The 20,066-nt window shown below is 36.0% G+C and overlaps 1 protein-coding gene and 1 long non-coding RNA gene across 4 annotated transcripts in view; one reads left to right on the forward strand and one right to left on the reverse strand.

Moving 5' to 3' along the window:
* EVC2 (EvC ciliary complex subunit 2) overlaps positions 1-20,066 on the forward strand; it is a 157,463-nt gene that overhangs the window by 105,036 nt on the left and 32,361 nt on the right. For both annotated transcript variants that reach the window (XM_031943199.1, XM_031943200.1), the window contains exons 15-16: positions 2,971-3,175; positions 6,683-6,805. In XM_031943199.1, coding sequence (XP_031799059.1) covers positions 2,971-3,175; positions 6,683-6,805 — 328 coding nt within the window. The remainder of the gene's footprint in view (positions 1-2,970; positions 3,176-6,682; positions 6,806-20,066) is intronic.
* Positions 3,137-20,066, reverse strand: part of LOC116420022 — a 36,402-nt gene continuing 19,472 nt past the window's right edge. For both annotated transcript variants that reach the window (XR_004230349.1, XR_004230347.1), the window contains one exon: positions 3,137-3,217. This is a non-coding gene — a long non-coding RNA (uncharacterized LOC116420022). The remainder of the gene's footprint in view (positions 3,218-20,066) is intronic.

Below are 20,066 nucleotides of genomic sequence, written 5' to 3' on the forward strand. Positions count from 1 at the left end.
TTCTGGTTTATTAATTAATTTAATAGTTTGCTCAGTTTCAATTTTATTAATCTTTCCTTTAAGTTTCAGAATTTCTAATTTGATATTTACGGGTTTTTAATTTGTTCTTTCTCTAGCTTTTTTAGTTGCATGCCTAATTCATTGATCTCTTCTTTCTCAATTTTATTCACATAAGTATTTAGAGATATAAAATTTCTCCTAAGAACTGCTTTGGATGCATCCCATAGGTTTGGGTTTGTTGTCTTATTATTGTTATTCTCTTGCATGAAATCATTGTTTCTAAAATTTGTTGTTTAACACACTCATTCTTTAAAATTAAATTATTTAATTTCCCATTGGTTTTTAGTCTATCTTTCTCTGGCCTTTTATTGAATATAATTTTTATTGCATAATGGTTTCAAAAGGAAGCATTTACTCTTTCTGCACTTTTGTGATGTTTGTGTATACTCCCTCCCTACTCTTTATGGCAAGGAGTAGAAATGAAAGCAAAAAATCTGCCCATATCCTAACCAAATCTGAGAAGATATCCAATGTTCTTACCTCTACAAAGAAGAGAGGGGATTTTCTCAAGTCTCAGAGTCAAACTTGATTTTCACACACAGTGTTATTCACTTGCATATTCTGTTCTTTTGAATCATGTTGTTCAGGTCATTGTGTATGCTATTCTCTAGACTTTGCTCATTTCACTGTGCATCAAACTTCTTTAAGTCTTGGCTATGCATTATGTCCATTGTTTCTTATAGCAATATTCCATTGTGCTCACACACCACAGTGTTTGCCTATAACTTGTTAATTATCTGGCCAGTAGATGATGTCATTTTACAAGAGTTCTGGACCTACAGTTGGGAAGACTTATCTTACTGAGTTCAAGCCCAGTCTCAGATAGTCACTAAATGTGTGACGTTGGGCACTTAACCCAGTTTGCTTCAGTTCTTTTTTTTAAATCTGTAAAATAAGTTGGAGAAGCAAATGACAAACCACTGTAGTATTTTGGCCCAGAAGACACCAAATAGGGTCACAGAGTCAGTAATGATTGAATCAACTGAACAAAAAAAAAATAACAAATGTGCCAGACTCAGTGGTAGATACTAATGATATCAATTCAAAGACCAAAATTAAAAAGACAGAATATATCAATAGTCTCATTAATAAAAAGAAAAGAAATGCTCTTAATTTTCCCATGTTTATTTAACAGGCCTTTCATTCCTAATAACGAGTAATGGCTGAAAGTAAAAGGTCTTATTGTAAATAAAACAAGTGGAATGATACAATTCCAGTGCATTATAGAATACTTCTGTGGTTTTGAAATGCTAAATTTTTAAGACTTTAAAAATGCAGGTTATTGGTATGCTAGAAACAATACCTTTTGATAACAAGAGATACATTATCTACTCTTGGCTGAGAAGGACTTCAATATTTAAAGCCACAGGATATAATTTCCCTTCCTTGCACTGAGTAGTCATTTTTTGTTTGTCATTGGATCTCAAATAGGAATGTGCTGAATTGAACTGTCATGTAGTTGTCCTATTATTAATTCATTTTTGTTTTAATATCACTTGCAGATTGTCATATCTGACATCTGAGTCATTAAAATTTTAAAATCATCTAAGACCTTGGTAAAGACTTTGTACAATCTAAAACTTTAGGCATCACATTTGTGTCCAAGATATCACTTGATGTGTGTTTGACCTTCCTTTTGGGCTAGCAAATTGGTGAGAAAATGACAATGATTCATTATAGACTGAAATACTAGCTATGACTGTTGGGGGAGGGAATAGAACTTAACAATCTACATGAGTTATCAGTTCCACAAAACCTTGATACATAGAAGTGACATCATGACAATGAAATGGATAAAGGGGATCGTTGAGTTTTAAAGTTGGATGGAAACACATTTTCCTCCCTGCCCAATACAAGCCTGAAAGAAAGCCAGACTCTAATATCATTTTGTAAACCAATTGTTATCCAGTTTCTTTTGACGTCCTTCAAGGAAATGGGAGACACCACTTCCTGAAACAATCTACTCCTTATTTAGGCAACTCTAAATATTAGGAAGTTTTTTTTTCTTCTCCTAAAACCAATCATTTTCCTCTTTGCAAATGAGATAAATGTTACCCAGAAAAGGAATTGTATTTGTGAAGTGAATCATTCCTCATACAAAGTTCCATTGACAACTAGCGAAGCATCCTAGATGTAGAGTTTACTGATGGAAAGAACCATGTATGTAGCATGAGAAAAGTTGAAATGCTGCCTTTATGTGTACTTGTCATAGTTCTTGAACATCTCTTGGTTTTCTCATCTCTTGGTCCCAGTTGCTTTATCTTTAAAATAAGTGGGTTGATAGATCTATGAGTTGGTCTGCCCATTCTGGAAAGCAACTTGGAACTCTGCCCATAAGATACTAAGCTGTGTGTACCCTTTCACCAAGGAGCATTGCTTCTAGGCTTGTACTCAAATAGATCAAATAAAGAGAAAAAGGACCCAAAGGTTAATATACACACACGTGTGTGTGTGTGTGTGTGTGTGTGTGTGTGTGTGTGTGTTTGTAACTTTGAAGAGACCAGTTTGGGTTGAGTCGTGCCATTTGAAGCCAAACCATGAGGAGTACAGAAGAGAATAAGAGGAGAGCACTGCACTGATGCAGATGATATTCTGAAATTTAATAACAAAAGGCAGGAGAGAAGTATTAGATAAAAGTTAACAGGGATTGCTGAATCAAATGAAAGCTTTTTGAGCATATATGTTTATAGGCAGTAAGGAAGCAGCCAGGAAACAGAAGGAGACTGAATGAAGGGAAGAGAGATAGAAGGAATAATTGAGTACTGTACTAGAAAAGGCAGAGTGGAATAAGTCTCGTATCATTGCCTCTTGGGGAAATCTATGTAGGCTGCACAGAAGAGGTGGCAGCTTACATTCTGTGAATACATGAAGAATAAATAGAATTTTGTTTTTTTTTCTTTATTTCTATAGGAAACTTCTATGTTTTCCTCTTTCCTTATCTGAAGAAGAATTACTTAAAATGAGACAGGAGTTTCACAGATGCTTTGCTCAGATGGACAACAGCTTAGCCTTGCCACGGATCCGGGCCCGTGTTTTGCTGCAGAATTTTCAGACAGATTGGAGAGAAGCTGAGTTTCTGAAAGTGGACCAAGCCTTCACAGCCCCAGATATTCAGGTAGGAGGCTCCTACAGGTAGAATTGCAGAGTTGCAGAGGCACTAAAAAGCAAAAAAAGGTTTGAGCTGAAAACGACATTAGAATATGGGTTACAGAAGGTTGGAAGTGGGTTAGACCTTAAAGCATAGATTGTTGGCAGTTGAAATGGACCTCGGGGATTACTTAGTCCAACTCCTTTATTTTATAGAGAAGATTTTTTTTTAAAGAAAGAACATATTTGCCCAAGCTAATGGCAGAATTCAAAACAGAAGCTGGTCTTTCTGATTAAACAATCAAGTACATCATTTTGCAATGGAGGACTATCATTTCCCAGCATACAGGAAATGTTCTTACAATTGTCATGTGAGATTAATTAGCGAAGACACAAGAATGCAAAAGTAAACTTACTTTTAGGGAATGAAAACTATACAAAGCTACTGAAAGAATGCTAACAAACACAACAGAACAAGATCTAGATACTCTCAGATTTAAAAAAAAATCCTACAAATTTGATTTTTTTTCAATGACTGGACAAATGTTGGACATGAAAAGTTGAAAATAGTTTATATGGTGGAGCAGGGAATGGTGAATGAAGCAGGGGATGGGAAGTCAGGAAACCTGGGTTCATCTGCAGGCTCTGTTGGGGATGCTATATGTCCCTAGGCAAATTGTTATCCTTTAGTTATTATGTGCAAACATACATATGTATGTAAGCAGTTTGTGCATGCACATACATACGCGTGCATCTATGTTTACTATGTTCATTGTATATATACCTTCCCTCTACAGCATTTATTTTATTTATGTATGTTTTTACATACATGCATATCAATGCTTCATAAACTTTTATTCTCTACATAAATACTATCTTTATTATTAATTTCCATGAACCTCGATTAACAAGGGCTTGGTAGAGTTTCATTCTTTTATTCAAAAGTCAATTGGAAAGCACCTATTATGTGAGGAACATTTACTACTGAGATGGCATTTTAGAGACAGGAATTCAACCATTTTGCCCCTAAAAGTTAAGTGTTAAACCTGTAGTAAAATAGTTGTAGAGGGACTTTTAAAAAATCAATTTAATCAATCAAAAGACATTTTAACTTCATTTTATGAATCTGTGCATTGTTTTGAGAGCTGGAGAAACTGATAAAAATGGAAGAGTTCCTACTCTAAAGAAATTTCGATTCCAGCTTCTATTTGGGGGTGACAGGAAAATGGAAAGTAACATTGCACATAAGTCTGTACTATCGCTATATATTTAATCAACTGATTACAAAAAAATACACAATCTCTTGTTCCCAGGGTGCCCTTCAACTCTGAGGAATTTTGAAAAGTCATTTGAAATGCTTGTATTTAGCTTCTATTTTCTTAGCTTTTGCGATAATCTCATCATATCAGAAATTTTTGAAGTTCAAAATTTTAGTCTTATAGTGATCTTGTTGTCAATGAAAAACTATTTGCTGTTTCTTGTGATAGAACATCATACCTGAAAATATATTCATTTTCTTTTGTATTTGCAAGACAAAAATATAAAAGTGAGTTATGATTTGGTTATCCAGGAGCAAGTCCTTCTAGTCCCAAATCTAAGATGCCATGGTTGGTGTTTTTTTTTTTTAATTTCTGAATTGTCTATTAACCATGTCTCTTCTATCTTATATTTGTGGAGTCAAATTGCAGATTCCAATTATAAGACTTTAGATTTGTCCTATTGATTTTCATATTTTAAAAAGTCCAGCAGAGTCTTTTTGAAATGAAAAATCCTTTCTTATTCTTTTCACAAATAATATTTTGCAATTAGATTAAAAAAAAACATTAAATGGATTTTGGCTCCAAAGGCTTTTATTTAATTCAGTTAATGTTTATAAAAGGAAAAAGTGAAGTGGAATTGACAGAGTGCAAGATCTCAAATTGGGTGTAGATTTGAATTCTGGTCATTACTTAGTAGCTAAGTGAACTGGAGTAATTCATTTTAATACTATTAAGCTTTAAAATTGTGTGGTTGAATTAAATCATTTCTAAGATTGCTTCTATTTTTAAAACTATGATCCAAGGTATGCACTTTGTAGAAAATACTCTGCTACTGGAGACAAAAAGATGAATAACAGAGGTGTTCTGAAACTTACATAAATAGGATTGATAAGGACTATATACAAATTACTATTACATGAAGAGAGGAAGTGAGAAATACAACTGTAAGGTCCAGTTAAAGTAATGTAAAGTTTTAGAAGAGATTCTCTTTGCTGAAGGGTCATAAAAGTTTCCATGAGTGAAGGAGAACTCGAAGGGACCCTAGGCAGAAAGGGGAACAGGGGAAAATCAATTCCTGGTTTGGGAGACATTATGAGCAAAAGCTAGGACATGATGGCTGGACTCTCTATAGAGATAACTAACTCTACTTTGGCTGCAATAGTGTGAGATGAAAAAAATCATGTGACATAAGATTGGAGCCAGAATGCTAGGATGAGGAATTAATATTTAAGCAATGGGTAGCCACTCAAATCCCCCAATCTTTTTAAGTAGAGATATATTATAATAGAGTGGTGCATTATTTAGAGAAGAGTGAAAAGGTGGGAGACTGAAGGACCAATTAGGAGACTATTTCAGTAAATAAAAACTGATGAGCGCCCTTATCAGAGTAATGATTTATGAGAGAACAGAAGGGAGATATTAGAGAAATTTGGTGATAGAATCAATAACAATGGTGGAGGAGTCAAGTAGATATAAAAATGTAGAAGACCACATCGTTATTTTTATTTTCAAAATACATGCAAAGATAGTTTTTAACATTCACCTTTGCAAAACCTTGTGTTCCAATTTTTTCGCCCTCTTCCTACACTCCTCTCTAAGTAATCCAATATATGTTAAACATGTACAATCTTTCTAAACGTATTTCCACATTCATCATTCTGCACAGTTCAAAAAGAAAAGAAGCAAACAACAATGAAAAAGGTGAAAATACTGTGATTTGAGCCACAATTGGTTCCATAGTCTTTTCTCTGGATGCAGATGGCTGTCTCCATCACAAATCTATTGGAATTGTCCTGAATCACCTTATTGTTGAAGAGCCAAGTCCATTAATGTTGATCTTGACATTATCTTGTAGTTGCTGTGTATAATGATCTCTTGATTCCATCACTTCATTTAACATCAGTTCATCAAAATCTTTTCAGGCTTTTCTAAAATCATCTTGCTGATAATTCCTTATAGAACAATAATATTTCATAATATTCATATACCATAACTTATTCAGCCATTCCCCAACTGAAGATTCACTTCAGGGAAGATGGTAGTGAGTTAAAAAGAGCTTAGTGAAAATCATTTCCAATAATCATGGCTTCTTTGAGTTTATATATTGAAAATGTGATATGGAGACAGTAATCATAATTTCCTTTGGCAAATCAAGAATAGGATGGGGGTGACTGAGAAATAGTTTGGTTTTAGCCAGAAGTAGTAATAGCAGTAGTAATGACTTTCTGCCTATCGTTATTTATTACTCAATATTATTTCTGAATGATATTTTGCAGCAACAATTAAAAGTCAAAAAGCAACGTGCCAAGACCAAGAAGAAGATAGACATTTTAAAGAAATGCGTGGAAGACAAAATTCATATCTTTGCAGAACAGGCCAGTGAAGACCTCCTTGAGAAGGTAAGTTGAAATCTCCTCCAGATAAATTCCTCTTCTCCTATGAAAGATGGCCAATATAAAGTGGCTCAAAAAACCAAAACATTTATTTCTCTTCCTTACTTCTATTATTTTTAGTTTAACATTGACTTTGCATTTCTCTATATATACATTTTTAAAATATGAAGTGTTATGCTAAAGTGGAAAAACCAATGGACTAGAAACAATCAAACTCAGATTTTAGGCTCACATGTACAATTAACTAGCTTTGTGACTTTGGAAAAGTCATTTCTCCCACTACAAAGTTCATTTTCCTCATGGGTAATAAAAGTATTAACTGCTTATATTTACAGAATGATAAACATTTTTCTAATTAGAAAAGAAAATGAAGGTGAAAAGAAGTGAAATTATCCCCCTAAGTTTGTGGCGCTAGTACACAATGTCAAGATTTTAACTCAGATATTCTGATTTCAATTATACATTATGTCTATGACCCCAGCTCCTAGATGGTTTTTTATGATATTTCACTACTGGTAGAGAAAGGATTGTAAAGCACAAAATGTCTATGCCAAAGATTCTGCTCCTTAGAGGTGATAAAACAAATATGATTCTTTTGATTCTTTCCCTCTTCCTTTTTTTTTTGCATATACTTTCTTCCTTTTCTCTGCCTCCTGTTTTCTACTATAGACACGATCTAGCAAAAAGCCCTGGCAGCTAGAGTTTGAGTTAGGAAATGCTGACCTATAGAGCCTTTGTCAGTGCTAACCTTTAACAACTGATCCTGTGAATTGGCTCCAACTGATACTCAAGAGCTACCTCAACATGAGGCTTTATCTACCCTTCTAGTCTCATTTTGGAGTGGTTGCTCTACTCTTGAAGAATGAAATAGATAGAGATTCCCTCTCCCCCCCTACCCTGCACCTTTATATAGGTGAGAAAACCTAAAAATAGAGAGGCAAGAGCTTACTTGGTAAGAATGTATTGAATAGGAGACCAAAAGCAGCCTTTAAAATCAAGCTTTAAAATCAAGTGCTGCTCCTGGGCTGTGAAAATTTCATCTTCCTGAACTGAAATCTAGTCTCAGTTATTAGCTTTATGAGCCTGAGTAAGTCACTTGAGACTGGGTAAATCACTTTGCCCTGTTTGCCTCAGCCTCCTCATCTGTAAAATGAACTGGAGAAGGAAATAGCAAACTACTCTAGTATCTTTGTCAAGAAAACCTCAAATATGGTCATGAACAATCAGGTATGATTGAAAGACTACAATCATTTTGGACCTTAATCCCACCCAGAATAATCATTGATGATTTGAGTGTGGCAAAACCATTTTCTGTGTTCTGTTGAATTTTTATTTATTTTATTAAATATTCCCAATTACATTTTGAGCTGATTTTAGCTAATCCATTCATTTTACAGATGAGAAAATTGAGATCATACAGAAGTTACTTCATAGCTGGTTAAGTGTCAGAACCAGGACTCAAACCAAAATCTTCTGTGCTTTTTTTCTGTGCCCTTTCTATTTGTGTTTTTCCTACCTAAAAAGAACTTTAAATTTATTAGCATTACCTTAGCAAAATGAATTATATTCAAAATACCATTTTTTAAAATTGTGTTTTTTATGGTGACAAAGGCCTGGGAAGAAGTGGCCATTTCAATTAGAGAACGGCAGAGGGAATGGAATGGAATATTATTATGCAACAATAAATGATATGGGGAATTCAGACACATTAACCCAAGACATTTAAGACTGCCTACTGGTTACCAAGCACTGGGCAGAATGCTAGGGTTGTCCTTGAAAAAAGAGTCCCTGCTCATATCCAGCTGACATTCAACTGAAAGCATAAAACGTGTTCATAAATAAGTAAATATTAGCTCCATGTAAAACAAGATCTGCAGTAATGGTTTGGAGAAGAATGGCAAGGAATACTGAAACGGCAGAAACTTGGGAGTCTGGAGGAAGCTAATGGAACCAAGAGCTCCAGGGAAAGCATTCCATTCTTGACAGAAAGCTTTTCTAGAAGTGTGGAGGCAGGAGATGGATCTTATGTATAAGAAAGAGCAAATGATCAAGTCAGCTGGAACACTGAGTGTGTGAAGTCAAGTAACCTGTTATCAGTCCTGAGAATCAGGCTGAACCAGATCATGAAATGCTAACGGATGAACAGAGGAGTTTTTATTTTATCCTAAGGTATTTAGGGGCCACTGAAGCTTATCTAACAGAACAGTGACAGACATGGTGAGAGCAATACTCTAGAAATATCACTCTGACAGTTCTGTGGAGGATAGATTAGAAAGGGGATAAATCGGATGCAGAAAGATGAATGAGGAGGTTATTGCAATAGAAGAGGTAAGAAGTGACAAGAGCCTTGAGTAGAGTAGACATGGTACCAGTTGTCAGAAGGGGATGCAGGGAGAGAGATTGGTATTGACAAATGATGGCAACTCATTTGAATGATGATAAATAAGAAGATAGAGTTAGGGAGAAAAGAGTTGCTTTTAGTTAGCAAACTTGTGTGATTGGAAGAATGGTAATGTCTTAATGGAAAGAAGGAAATTTTTAAAATGGAGTGGATTTGGGAGAAAGATGATTTTTGTTTTGGACATCTAGGTAGAAGGGTCCAGAAGGTATTAGGTGATACTCATCTGAAAAATCACAAGGGATATGAAAGCTGAACCCATCAATTTAAGAGTCACCTGTATAGACATGATAGTTTAATTTAGGGTTACTGATGCAAAGTGAAATAAATAGAATCATAGAATAGAAACCAAAGAATCATGGCATGATAAATGAGATGATCAAGATAAAAAAACCTGAGTAATATAAAAATCAGTATTAATTTCAGATAAAAGTATAATGCTATTGAGAATGATGATGATAATTATACTTCCATTTATATCATATTTTAATGTTTACAAAACATTTTTAAAACATTATGTTTTAGCCTTATATCCACCTAGAAGTTTCTATTATATTACATATTATATTCTATTGTTATATGTAATAATATTTTCTTATCATAATAGGTGGTATTATTAACTCCATTTTTTAGATGAAATAACTGAACCAGAGAGAGGTTAAATGTCTTCCTCAGAGTCACATAGGTAATTAGTATCCAGAGCTAGATTTTAACTCAGATCTTGCCAATTCTGCATTCAGCTTCCAGTATTCTCTCCTCTCAGCAGTAAGAGAGCAGAATGCAATATATCTTGTTAGACAAGATCATTGTATTGGATGATTTTACCAATCAGATTTTCTTTGTTAAAAAGATGAGTTGAAGTTTCATGGGAGGAGTGGGAAATGGCAGATAGAAAGTAGGACAGCATCACAAGAAATCACATACACATGTGTGTATGTGTGTATGTGTTTGTGTGTGTGTATATATATATATATATATATATATATATATAAGTGATAACAAAAAACCTTTTTTAAATGATAATCTAATATGACCAACCGTGCATGCTTCTTTTCTTCTATGCATAATACAGAAGTCATGAAAGCAGCCAAGTAGAAAGTGGTTTGCCATGAAAGCTTGCTTGGCAGTGACCTTTATGACAGGCCATCTTTGAGGGAGCACCCTTTCACACTGATAAATGCCAGTGGAGTAGAACTTCCTAATTTAATAACTTTCATGTTCTTTTAAAATTGATCAAATCTTTTAGTGTCTGTGCATTGTTCCCTTAGATTTTTAAATTTTTAATATGGTCGTATAAAATTAAATCCCAAAGCTCTCTTACTGCATGCAAAAAAAATCCAAGTCCTGGTCTCCAGCAGAGATTGGAGGGCCGTGATATTGTATAATGCAAGCAGAGAAAAATGCTGCTCTCGTCTATGCTCAAGTAGAATTGGAAGCATGGTGCTTGGGGAGGAGCCAGGGTGGTAAAATATGTGGTGGAATCTATTCAAAAAATATTCATCAGCCACCTACTGTGGCCAGGATCTTGAGATAGACAGTGAGAAATAGAACAATTCCTGCTCCCAAGGACTCTGTAATCCAGAGGAAGAAAAAGCAGAAATCAGAAGGACTTTGGCAAAATCGAGAGAGAAAAATACCAGGAAAAGAGGCAAAGATAAAACTGTGAGGAGAAGTTTGAGAAAAATAAACTAGCTTTCACCCAGTGGGTTCAAACAGGAACGTGCAGTAAGCGTGCAAACTTTGTGCATGACTTAAAGGAAAAGACTTTAATAGATGGACACGTGAGGAATCAGTGAAAGTCCATTCTTGGCAAATGAAGCAGTACAGATGCCTTAAGCAGAGGAGAACCTTAATGACTCTTTTTAATTGAATAAGCAAAGGCTGGGGGATGAGAGAAGAAAGAATAAGATCAGGAGAAAAAGAATAATCCAATATGATTATTACTCTAAGGAGATGAGCCAGAAAGATGAGAGGAAGCTAGATGTGTATGTCCTTAAATGTCAGAATCAGGGGGTTCAATGTTATTTGAAATACAATAGTAAGCCACTGAAGACATCCACGCTGAGGTACAGAGCACTGCATCAAGGCAGATTGCTGGGTCAGTGAAGAGAGAGAATTAGGGAGCACAGTCTATACTGTGGAGTAATAGTACTACTGTAATCATAGATTGGTTATATATCTAGCCTATATTAGGCTATATAGTGGAGTAATAGTATTATAGTAATGGTAAATTAGCTATATACATCTGGCCTATATTGGTCTATACAGTAGAGAAATAGTACTATAGTAATGGTAAATGGGTTATCTACATCTGGCCTATACAGTGGAGTAACATAAATACCATTGGTTTGGAAGTAGCAATCAGGAAGACTCAACTTCTAGCTTTGAAGATACCCATTGACTTGCTTGATCATTTTGTTTTGTGTCCCAAGCTCTTTGCTTTTCTCTGAAAAAATGGGTATAATAACATCAGATCTAGCCTCATCATCAGTGAAATTTAAATGACAGCATTTACAAATTTAAGATGATGGTGTTGTGGTTAGTTCTGTGATCGGTGTCTATGTATTTGTAGCAATTCAAAATTCCATAGACATGAACATTTCTGTCACTCGTGCAAATCAGTATCTCCATGTGCTTTCTTTAGTAGCTAGAAGGTTACTTGAATTTCTGTGGCAAAATAATTCATGACCTAGTGTCTAACTTTCCTATAATGAATCTAAGTAAATCCTTGAAGAACAGACAAGTCATTCATCAAAAGGCCCATGTTTGAATGATTTCCAAATAATTAGGACCTGGGTCCCAATAGAGCAAGAGCCCAAGGTCACTTCCATGCTATAATGGATAAGAGCAAGACCTTAGCACAAGACACACTATTACACAACATATCAAAAAAAAATGGTTCAGGAAATACATCTTAAGCAACTACTATGTGTGATGCTGAGGAAACACAAAGTAAAAATAAAATCCCTCCTATCCTCAAATATTCCCTAGAGTGCTAACAAATACACGGATAAGTAAAGATGGGATCGTTTGAGTGGTAAAGAACACAAAAGGTTTCAGTTGAGCTTTGAAAGAATGGAAAGGTTCACAGAGGTGGAACTGAAGAGGGAGTATTTATCCAACATGGTATTTGGCTTGTAAAAGGGAGCAAGGAGGGGAGGGAATGTCACATTTGGAGGACAGCTAACGGCACAGTTGATCAGTTGGTGAGGCAGCAAAGGTGATCCAGTTGTAGAGTGCTGGATCTGGAGTTGGAAAGACCTAATATCTGAGGGGTGCTTCAGATCCTGCCTAGCTGGCTGGGCCAAGACGAAGCACTTTGCCTCATTTACAGCTTCATCAGCTTTATAATGGGACAATAGTAGCACCTCCTGACAAAGAGCAAAGTGCAGATGTAGAAATGTAGACTGTAGAAATGGACTGATGCTGGAAACAGTGCATTTCTTAGGGTTATGGGTTTGGGTTAAAGGGTTCTCAGCATCCCATGGATAGAATACAAGATGCCACTTTAAAGGAGAGCAGCAAATATGGGGTGTGTAAGTATATTTGGTTACTGTAACTGAAAAGATTAGAGGGTTTCCGCAGCAAACCCATCAGTCAGGTGGCAAGAGGAAAAAAAAGAGCAGGTTTGAGGACCTGGCTTAGGAATAAGCACCTGTGGGAAAGGGTATTGAAAGATGCCTTAAGAGAAGCCTTATGTCCCTTGTAGAGATGTTGCTTGAGGGCACCCCAAAATGGTTAGCCCGATGCCATGAGATCAATCTTACTCAGACATGCCCCTCAATAATATTTATCAAGTGCTTCACACATCCTAAAATTCTTTACCCAGATTGTTATTATTGTTGAAAGATCAGGATTTCCATCTTGTAATGGGTTTATATAGCAGCTGGAACAAGATTTGGACATTGTTACTAAGAAAGGATCCAATTTGAGGGAAGCTACCCCACCCACAGTGACAGAGATGGAACACCAACTCTAGAACTGATATACTAGTGTACGTGCCAGGATAAGGACAGCCAGAACAGACACTAGAATGAACATCAGATTGATGGGGAAATATCATGCTGCTACTTAGTAACTGGATATGTCACCATGGACTAGTAGTTTGTCGAGGACTTTATCCTCAAATGAGGAACGGATGGGAGAATCTCTAAAATGCTATGTGTTCACTCATATCTTTGGGTACACAAAATAGGGTATAAAAAAGCAGCTGCTATGACTGTGCTATGAAAGAACTATCATTTCTTAATATTTTCCATTGTGTGTATGTTTTTTGAAGGGGGAGTTGAAAGATTGAAATTTCTGTGAATAGCCAATTTAGACTATGGAAAAATTCTCTTCAAAGACTAACACATATGTGAAAATGATCTGTGAATATAGGGGGAAATATAAATTCCACAATTTGGCATTCAATACCTCCATGACTCCAATCAATTATCTTTTCTAGGCTTAGTTACTAGAATTACTAGCTAGTTCATGTTTATAGAGTGTTTGAACTTTTGTAAAAACCTTTACCTAGATTACTTCCTTTCAACCTACTTACTGGTATATGCTATGTTCTTGGCATTTTCTGTCCTTAGTCATTCATTTCCTGTTGAACTTTATTTTGAGAGGATCTTAGATGATGAAGTCTTTCTCTTCCATCAAGGCCTGGCTCACAAGGGGCATTCTCAATCCCTTATCCAGTTTTTTTTCCCAGAACACTCTGTCCAGATTTCTTCTTTGACCCTATTACCCTTCATCTACTATTATATTACTCTGTGTATGTGTTGTATCATCTGACATAATATTGTACAGGCCTTATAGGTAGGGAATGTGGAGTGTATATTTTTATATCCCTGGAATTTATCATGCTTTGTATGTGGCAGGAACTTGTTCAATTTAATAATCCAACAAGCATTTATTATGTTTTCTCACTTACCTATTATTTTGGGTGGCAGTTCAATGTTTTCAAAATTGGCTATAGCAGAAATCACTCATTTAACCATCCGGCCATCCATTATTCATTACCCACTTCTAGATTTCATAATCTGCCATGTATGTGGGTCTCATTAAAAATTGCTTCATCTAAAAGTTCAACTGCACATAGAGAGATTTTCCATTTTTTTTGCACCAATTTCCCTGTTGTAAAATTCATGCAGAGGTTATTGTTCCTGGCACTTTAGGAATTATTATATTTACACATAAGAATCACATCCTGGCTTTTTGGATGGGTAAAGAATACAAAAGTCTAACATAAATTATTTTTTCTAGTTCATATTTTTTTTTTACTTTTATACAGTTTTTAATACTTGAGGAGTCACTTCTCCCCTCTGTTCCCCTCTCACATACTCTCCCCATTTTGACTTCTTTGGTCCATTTCTTGATTCCTTGACCAATATTTTTGCTGGATCCATAATGCCTTTAGATGGCTATGCCCAAGAACTATATCTGAGGTCTGTCTTCTCTTTTCTCTATACTCTCTCTTTTTTAGTTATCTCATCACCTCTCATTGACTCAGTGATGATTTCTATGCAGATGACCCTTAAGTCTACAGATGTTGTTTTTAATTTCTCTCTTAAAATCTGTGGGACTGGCACTACTTATGATAAAGTGTAACTGCTGAGGCAATAACTTATTATTGGGGGGAAATGCTACAGGAAAAACAAGAGTCTAGCAGAAAATAGAGTTAGATCGACATTTCAAACCATATACTACAATAAGCTTCAGATTGGTGTATAGCTGGCATATAAAAATGGCACATAACAAGTGAATTAGAGAAATAGGAAAGGAAGCATTTCTTATAACTTTGTATTGGGAGGAAAATGATTTGGCCAATTTTTTTTAAGTGGACAGTTTTCTTTATATAAAATTGAAAATTTCCTGTAAAACCAAAATTGGTGCACTGATGATAGGGCTTTGAATTGGTCTAACCAATGTGGAGTTCAATATGAAACTGTAACCCAAATACTACTGAGCTTTGCAAATCCTTTGCTCCAGAAATGACTAAAGTAATGGAAGCAGAGATGCTGAGGGGATCAAAATGAACTAATGCTAATTGAAGAATGCTGAACTATATATTGAAAACACAACTTTAAAAAGCAAAGTAACTCAGGGTTCCCTTCTGTCTTTAGGAGGCAGATGAAGAGGCCATGCTGTCCACTTCTTACTAGAGAGGGAATTTCTCAAATTTGCAGAAAGAGACATACTTTTGGATGTGATGACACATTTATTTTGTTTGATTATATTTATTGTAAAAGATCTCATTTGGAGGGAGAAAAAGAGAGTGATTGAGGATGGGAGGATGATGATAATACCAAGAAAAAAAAAGAAAAGAAAATCAATGGGTTATTTTAAAATATCTAAAATAAATCAGATGGAAGTTCAGAAAGAAAACACAGGAAAGTTATGCTATATTAATTTTTGAAATACTCAAAACTAAAACAAAACAAAACAAAACAAAACAAAACAAAAACAAAGCTCTAAGAAGTCCCATGAATTTCTAGTTTCATATGCAGTCCTCCTTTTCTATCGTTCCTCCTCCCCTCCCCCCCAGGAAAGTCTGTTAATTCATTAAATTCATATTATTTAACTGTAGAGAGTCAGAACTCTGGAGAAGTATACTTGAAACAAGGTATGTTAACTCAGAGGAATTGATGAGACAATGGTTATCTAGTTTACATACACTTAGTACTTACCATGGTGATGTAATATTTTTCTAGTTCACACATATTCAGTATACTATAATGATGGAATTATAATAGGGTATATAAGAACTGAGGACAGGAAGTCAGCAGTCTGCCAGTCTGACTTCTGACTTCATCTTTTTAGGCAGGGCTGCTGTTGAAGGCCTGCCTGCATTCACAACTGTTCCCATTCAATGGAAAACTAGTACCCCGGGGTAGGTGGAACAGTGGCCCTTAACAAATGAAAAAATTGCTTGTGTCTAGAATTTTATTAAAGGCCATTAAGCGAGCAGTAGAATTATCTGGGATAAGATCTGATAAGACATACACATTTTATAGCAATGCACAAATTAATGTATGCTGTGAAACCATCCCAGAGTGGCAAATTTTATTGGCCACGGCTCTAAATTTTACACATGGGTCTCCATTAAAGATAACTCAACTATTACATAATGGGCAATGAATTTTTGAAGAAAAGGTTTTTACATTTCCTCTTAAAGGACCAACAATATTTACACATGCATCCAAATGCAACATTTGTGCTTTATAGTCTCAAGACTTAAGTATAAAGAGAGTAGTCAGAACTCCTTTTCAGTCCATTCAGCAGAATGAATTGTAAACAATCATTCTAGCTCTTACTTATTATCCAGGACATATAAATATAATATCTGATTTGGCTTATTCAGCAGGTATGGTACAAAGAATTGCCCCAGCCCAAATAAAATTTGTAGCTTCCAATATAGAGCAGCTCTTTAAGGAACTTCAAGAGCAAGTGAGAAAGCAACCAGGTACGATTTATATCTTGCATGTCCACTCTCATAGGAGACTGCCAGGTCCTATTTTTGATGGTAATTCAAAGGCAGATAGCCTTCTAACCATGTTGGCCAATAGTCCTTTATTTCAGGAAGCCCAACAATCTCATTCTAAATACTATCAGGCTGCTTGAGCTTTACGTTTGCAATTTGGGATAACAAAAGAGGAAGCTAGGAATATAGTAAATGCCTGTATAGCTTGCCTTCCTTTCCACACTCCTACGCTCCCTCCAGGGAAGAACCTTCATGGTTTGAGACCCAATGAAATTTGGCAAATGGATGTGACCATTACCTATCTTTTATCCATGTTGTGGTAGACACTTTTTCAGGATTCATTTTTGCCATACCAGCAGCAAAAGAGACAGCCCGAGTGGTCATTGAATTCCTCATACAAGCATTTGCAATTATGGGTGTGCCACAAACAATAAAAACAGACAATGGACCTGCATATACTTCTAAACATTTTGCACACTTTTGTGCACAGTATCAGATTTCATACACCACTGGCATGCCCTTTAATCCTCAAGGACAGGCGATCGAAGAGAAGAGAAAAAAAGACATTAAGAAACTCCTCCAAAAACAAAAGAAAAGGGGAGCCACAGGTAACTCCAGAGAACTTCTAAATTTAGCTCTTTATACAAGTAACTTCTTGATTTTTGAGAAAAATGCACTGGCTCTGGCAGACAGGTTTTATAACCCACCAGAAGGGCAGTGTCCAGTGTGAGCAGCTTCACTATCTTTAGATAATCACCAGATGATGTGGAGAGAGCCAGAAAGTAGTGATTGCAAGGGACCAGAGAGGTTAACTGCTTGGGGGAGAGGGTTTGCTTATATTTCTACAGATGGAGTTGGAATCAGATGGATGTCAATGAGCCATATACCTTGTCCATCAGAGAGAGACTGAGAAGACCCTTAAAACATTGGGTAGTTCCATAGCTGCCTGTGCCCACCACTGAAAGAGCATGGCAATTATGGCAATTGACCCATGAACATCAAAAATTGTTTATGAGTGTTACAATTTAAGATGGAAAAAATTTATAGAGCACATCTGCAAGATTATTTTTTATGATCAAAGGGTTCCTTTATAAGCTTAAGACAGTGAAGTAACTGATATAGTAATTGATCCTATGCTTGTATTATTAAAATTTCATGCAAATTAATTAATCAACCCCATCAAAAAAACTAGAAAGTTATTCTCTTGCATTGACTGGAGAGTATTCAAAAAAAAAAAAAAAAGAAAAGCAGTGTCTCATATCTTCCTGGTTTCTTAGAATCCCAGAAAAATAGAAGGTTTTAGAAACATAGAATGGGAAAAGAACTTAAAGGTAACTAGTTTAACTTGGGGAAGCTAAGTGATAAAATAGAAACTAAGCCTAAAGTCAAAAGGACTCATTTTCATCAGTTCAAATCTAACCTCAGACATATATTAACTGTGTGATGCTGAGCAAGTCAGTTCACCTTGTTTCTCTATTTCCTCATCTGTAAAATGAACTGGGGAAAAAATAAAAAAAACACTCCAATATTTTTTGCCAAGAAAATCTAAAATGAGTTGTAAAGAGTTGAATGCAACTGAAAAATGACTGAATAAAAGTTAAACTCTGGATACATTAAAGAAATCCTCTCACCATTTTCCCTGATACATATTGACTATTCCAGGTCCTGGTGACAGAATTCTAGTGTTCATAAAATCTGTCTTTCTATCTCTATTCCAGAGGACAGAGAACTGATAATTAGGAGGCCTAAATTCACAAGGCATCTCTGGAGATACTCCCTCTGTCCTCTTTTCCATTGTTATTGATATTAACCTCATGCGCATCACAAGATTGCAGACTTGAGACAAGAAGGGACTTCAGAGATCATCTTCTATTACAAAAATGGAAAGTGAAATGATTTACCAGCAATCACTCATCTCCTCACAAAGCCGGTATATGAATCTGAATTTTCCGACTCCAAATACAACAAATACTCTTGAGTACATTCTGCCCTCTCTGGCCTTTAGCAGCATTTCACTGGAATATCAACAGGGTCATTAAATAGTAAGCTCTGTGACTTCTAAGCTTGGAGGTTGCTGAGCAAGACCTAACCGAGCCCTAACTCCTGGATGCTCCCCAATGATTGGCAGTACAGAAAGCTTGGTTGAAGCTCAGCTCTCCCACTTAGATGTGTACAACTCAGCATACTTTATCCTTGTCTTCCCCTATTCCTTTCAAACATGCACACTACAGCTAGGTCTTGAGTAAGGGAAAATAATGAGCATGTTACTCAATTTTGCATCTGCTTGCATATTCAACCTAATTATATCTTCAAATAATGTGAATTTGAAGATGGGCAATTTCCTTGTGCCATTTCTACTCTCGAGGGGCATGGTAAGGAAAGTGCTTTGCTTTCTTTCCTTTGTTTGCTAAGATTCATTTGCTAAGATTCATTGAGTGCTCGCTTACTATGTGCTAGGTACTTTACTAGACTGTAGGGCATGAAAATAATAATAAAAAAAAATAGTCTTGCCTTCAAGGAGTTTACATTCTATTGAGGGGAAGGGACAGGATAAATACAGCTAAGTTAATACCAAATAATATGGAAGATGGGGAATTGGTAACTGAAAGGTCAGGATTGGAATAGGAGATCAAACTTAAGTTGAGTGAGGCTAAATTTTAAGAAACAGAAGTGAGTGTAGAGTCCATTTAGGGTTGGGTACAGTGCATAGAAAGACACAGTATTCCAGTCCAGAAAGTATTGAGCTGAGTGATGAGACCTTGTAAGATGAGGGAGTTAAACTTCAGTGACCTTGGAAGTCCTTTCCAATTTGAAAGCTGCTCTCCTGTGATGACCTACAATTCTGACTATTCCAAGCAGTTCTAATAAAAGTATTTTGTTTTTTGTCTTTTTGGAGGTTGGGAGAGGGAAGTAGATGGGGTTTTCATCTTTCCCAATCCTACTCTGATCACCAAAGAATCAGAGGAAAGCACAGGATATAATGGATGTGGTGGTGGTACTACAGTCAGGAAGACCTGAGTTCAAATCTGACCCCAGACTTGTTGGCTGTGTGATGTCCAAGTAATTAACTTCCTCAGGTTCTTTAGTTATGAAATGGAGACCATAATTGCTCCCTACTTAATAGGGTGGTTGTGAGGATAAAATGAGATGAAATATGTATAGTGCTCAGCCTGGTACTTGTTACAGAGCTGGGGCTACATATCTGCTAGTTCTGGTTGTGATCCATTTCCCAGCAGAGCCAGATCATGTCTCCTTAGGTACCTAGTAGTGCTGTCCCCCACCCCTAGGTCCCACAATGAAGAGGTTCAGCTTCCCTTGATTCCCAGTCAGGGAAACAAATGAAGAGGTCAGGGTTGTCCCCAAATGATGAGGGAAGAGAGTTGCAGGGAAGAGAGTTG

Source organism: Sarcophilus harrisii, chromosome 6 (assembly GCF_902635505.1).
Source record: "Sarcophilus harrisii chromosome 6, mSarHar1.11, whole genome shotgun sequence".
Taxonomy (NCBI): domain Eukaryota; kingdom Metazoa; phylum Chordata; class Mammalia; order Dasyuromorphia; family Dasyuridae; genus Sarcophilus; species Sarcophilus harrisii.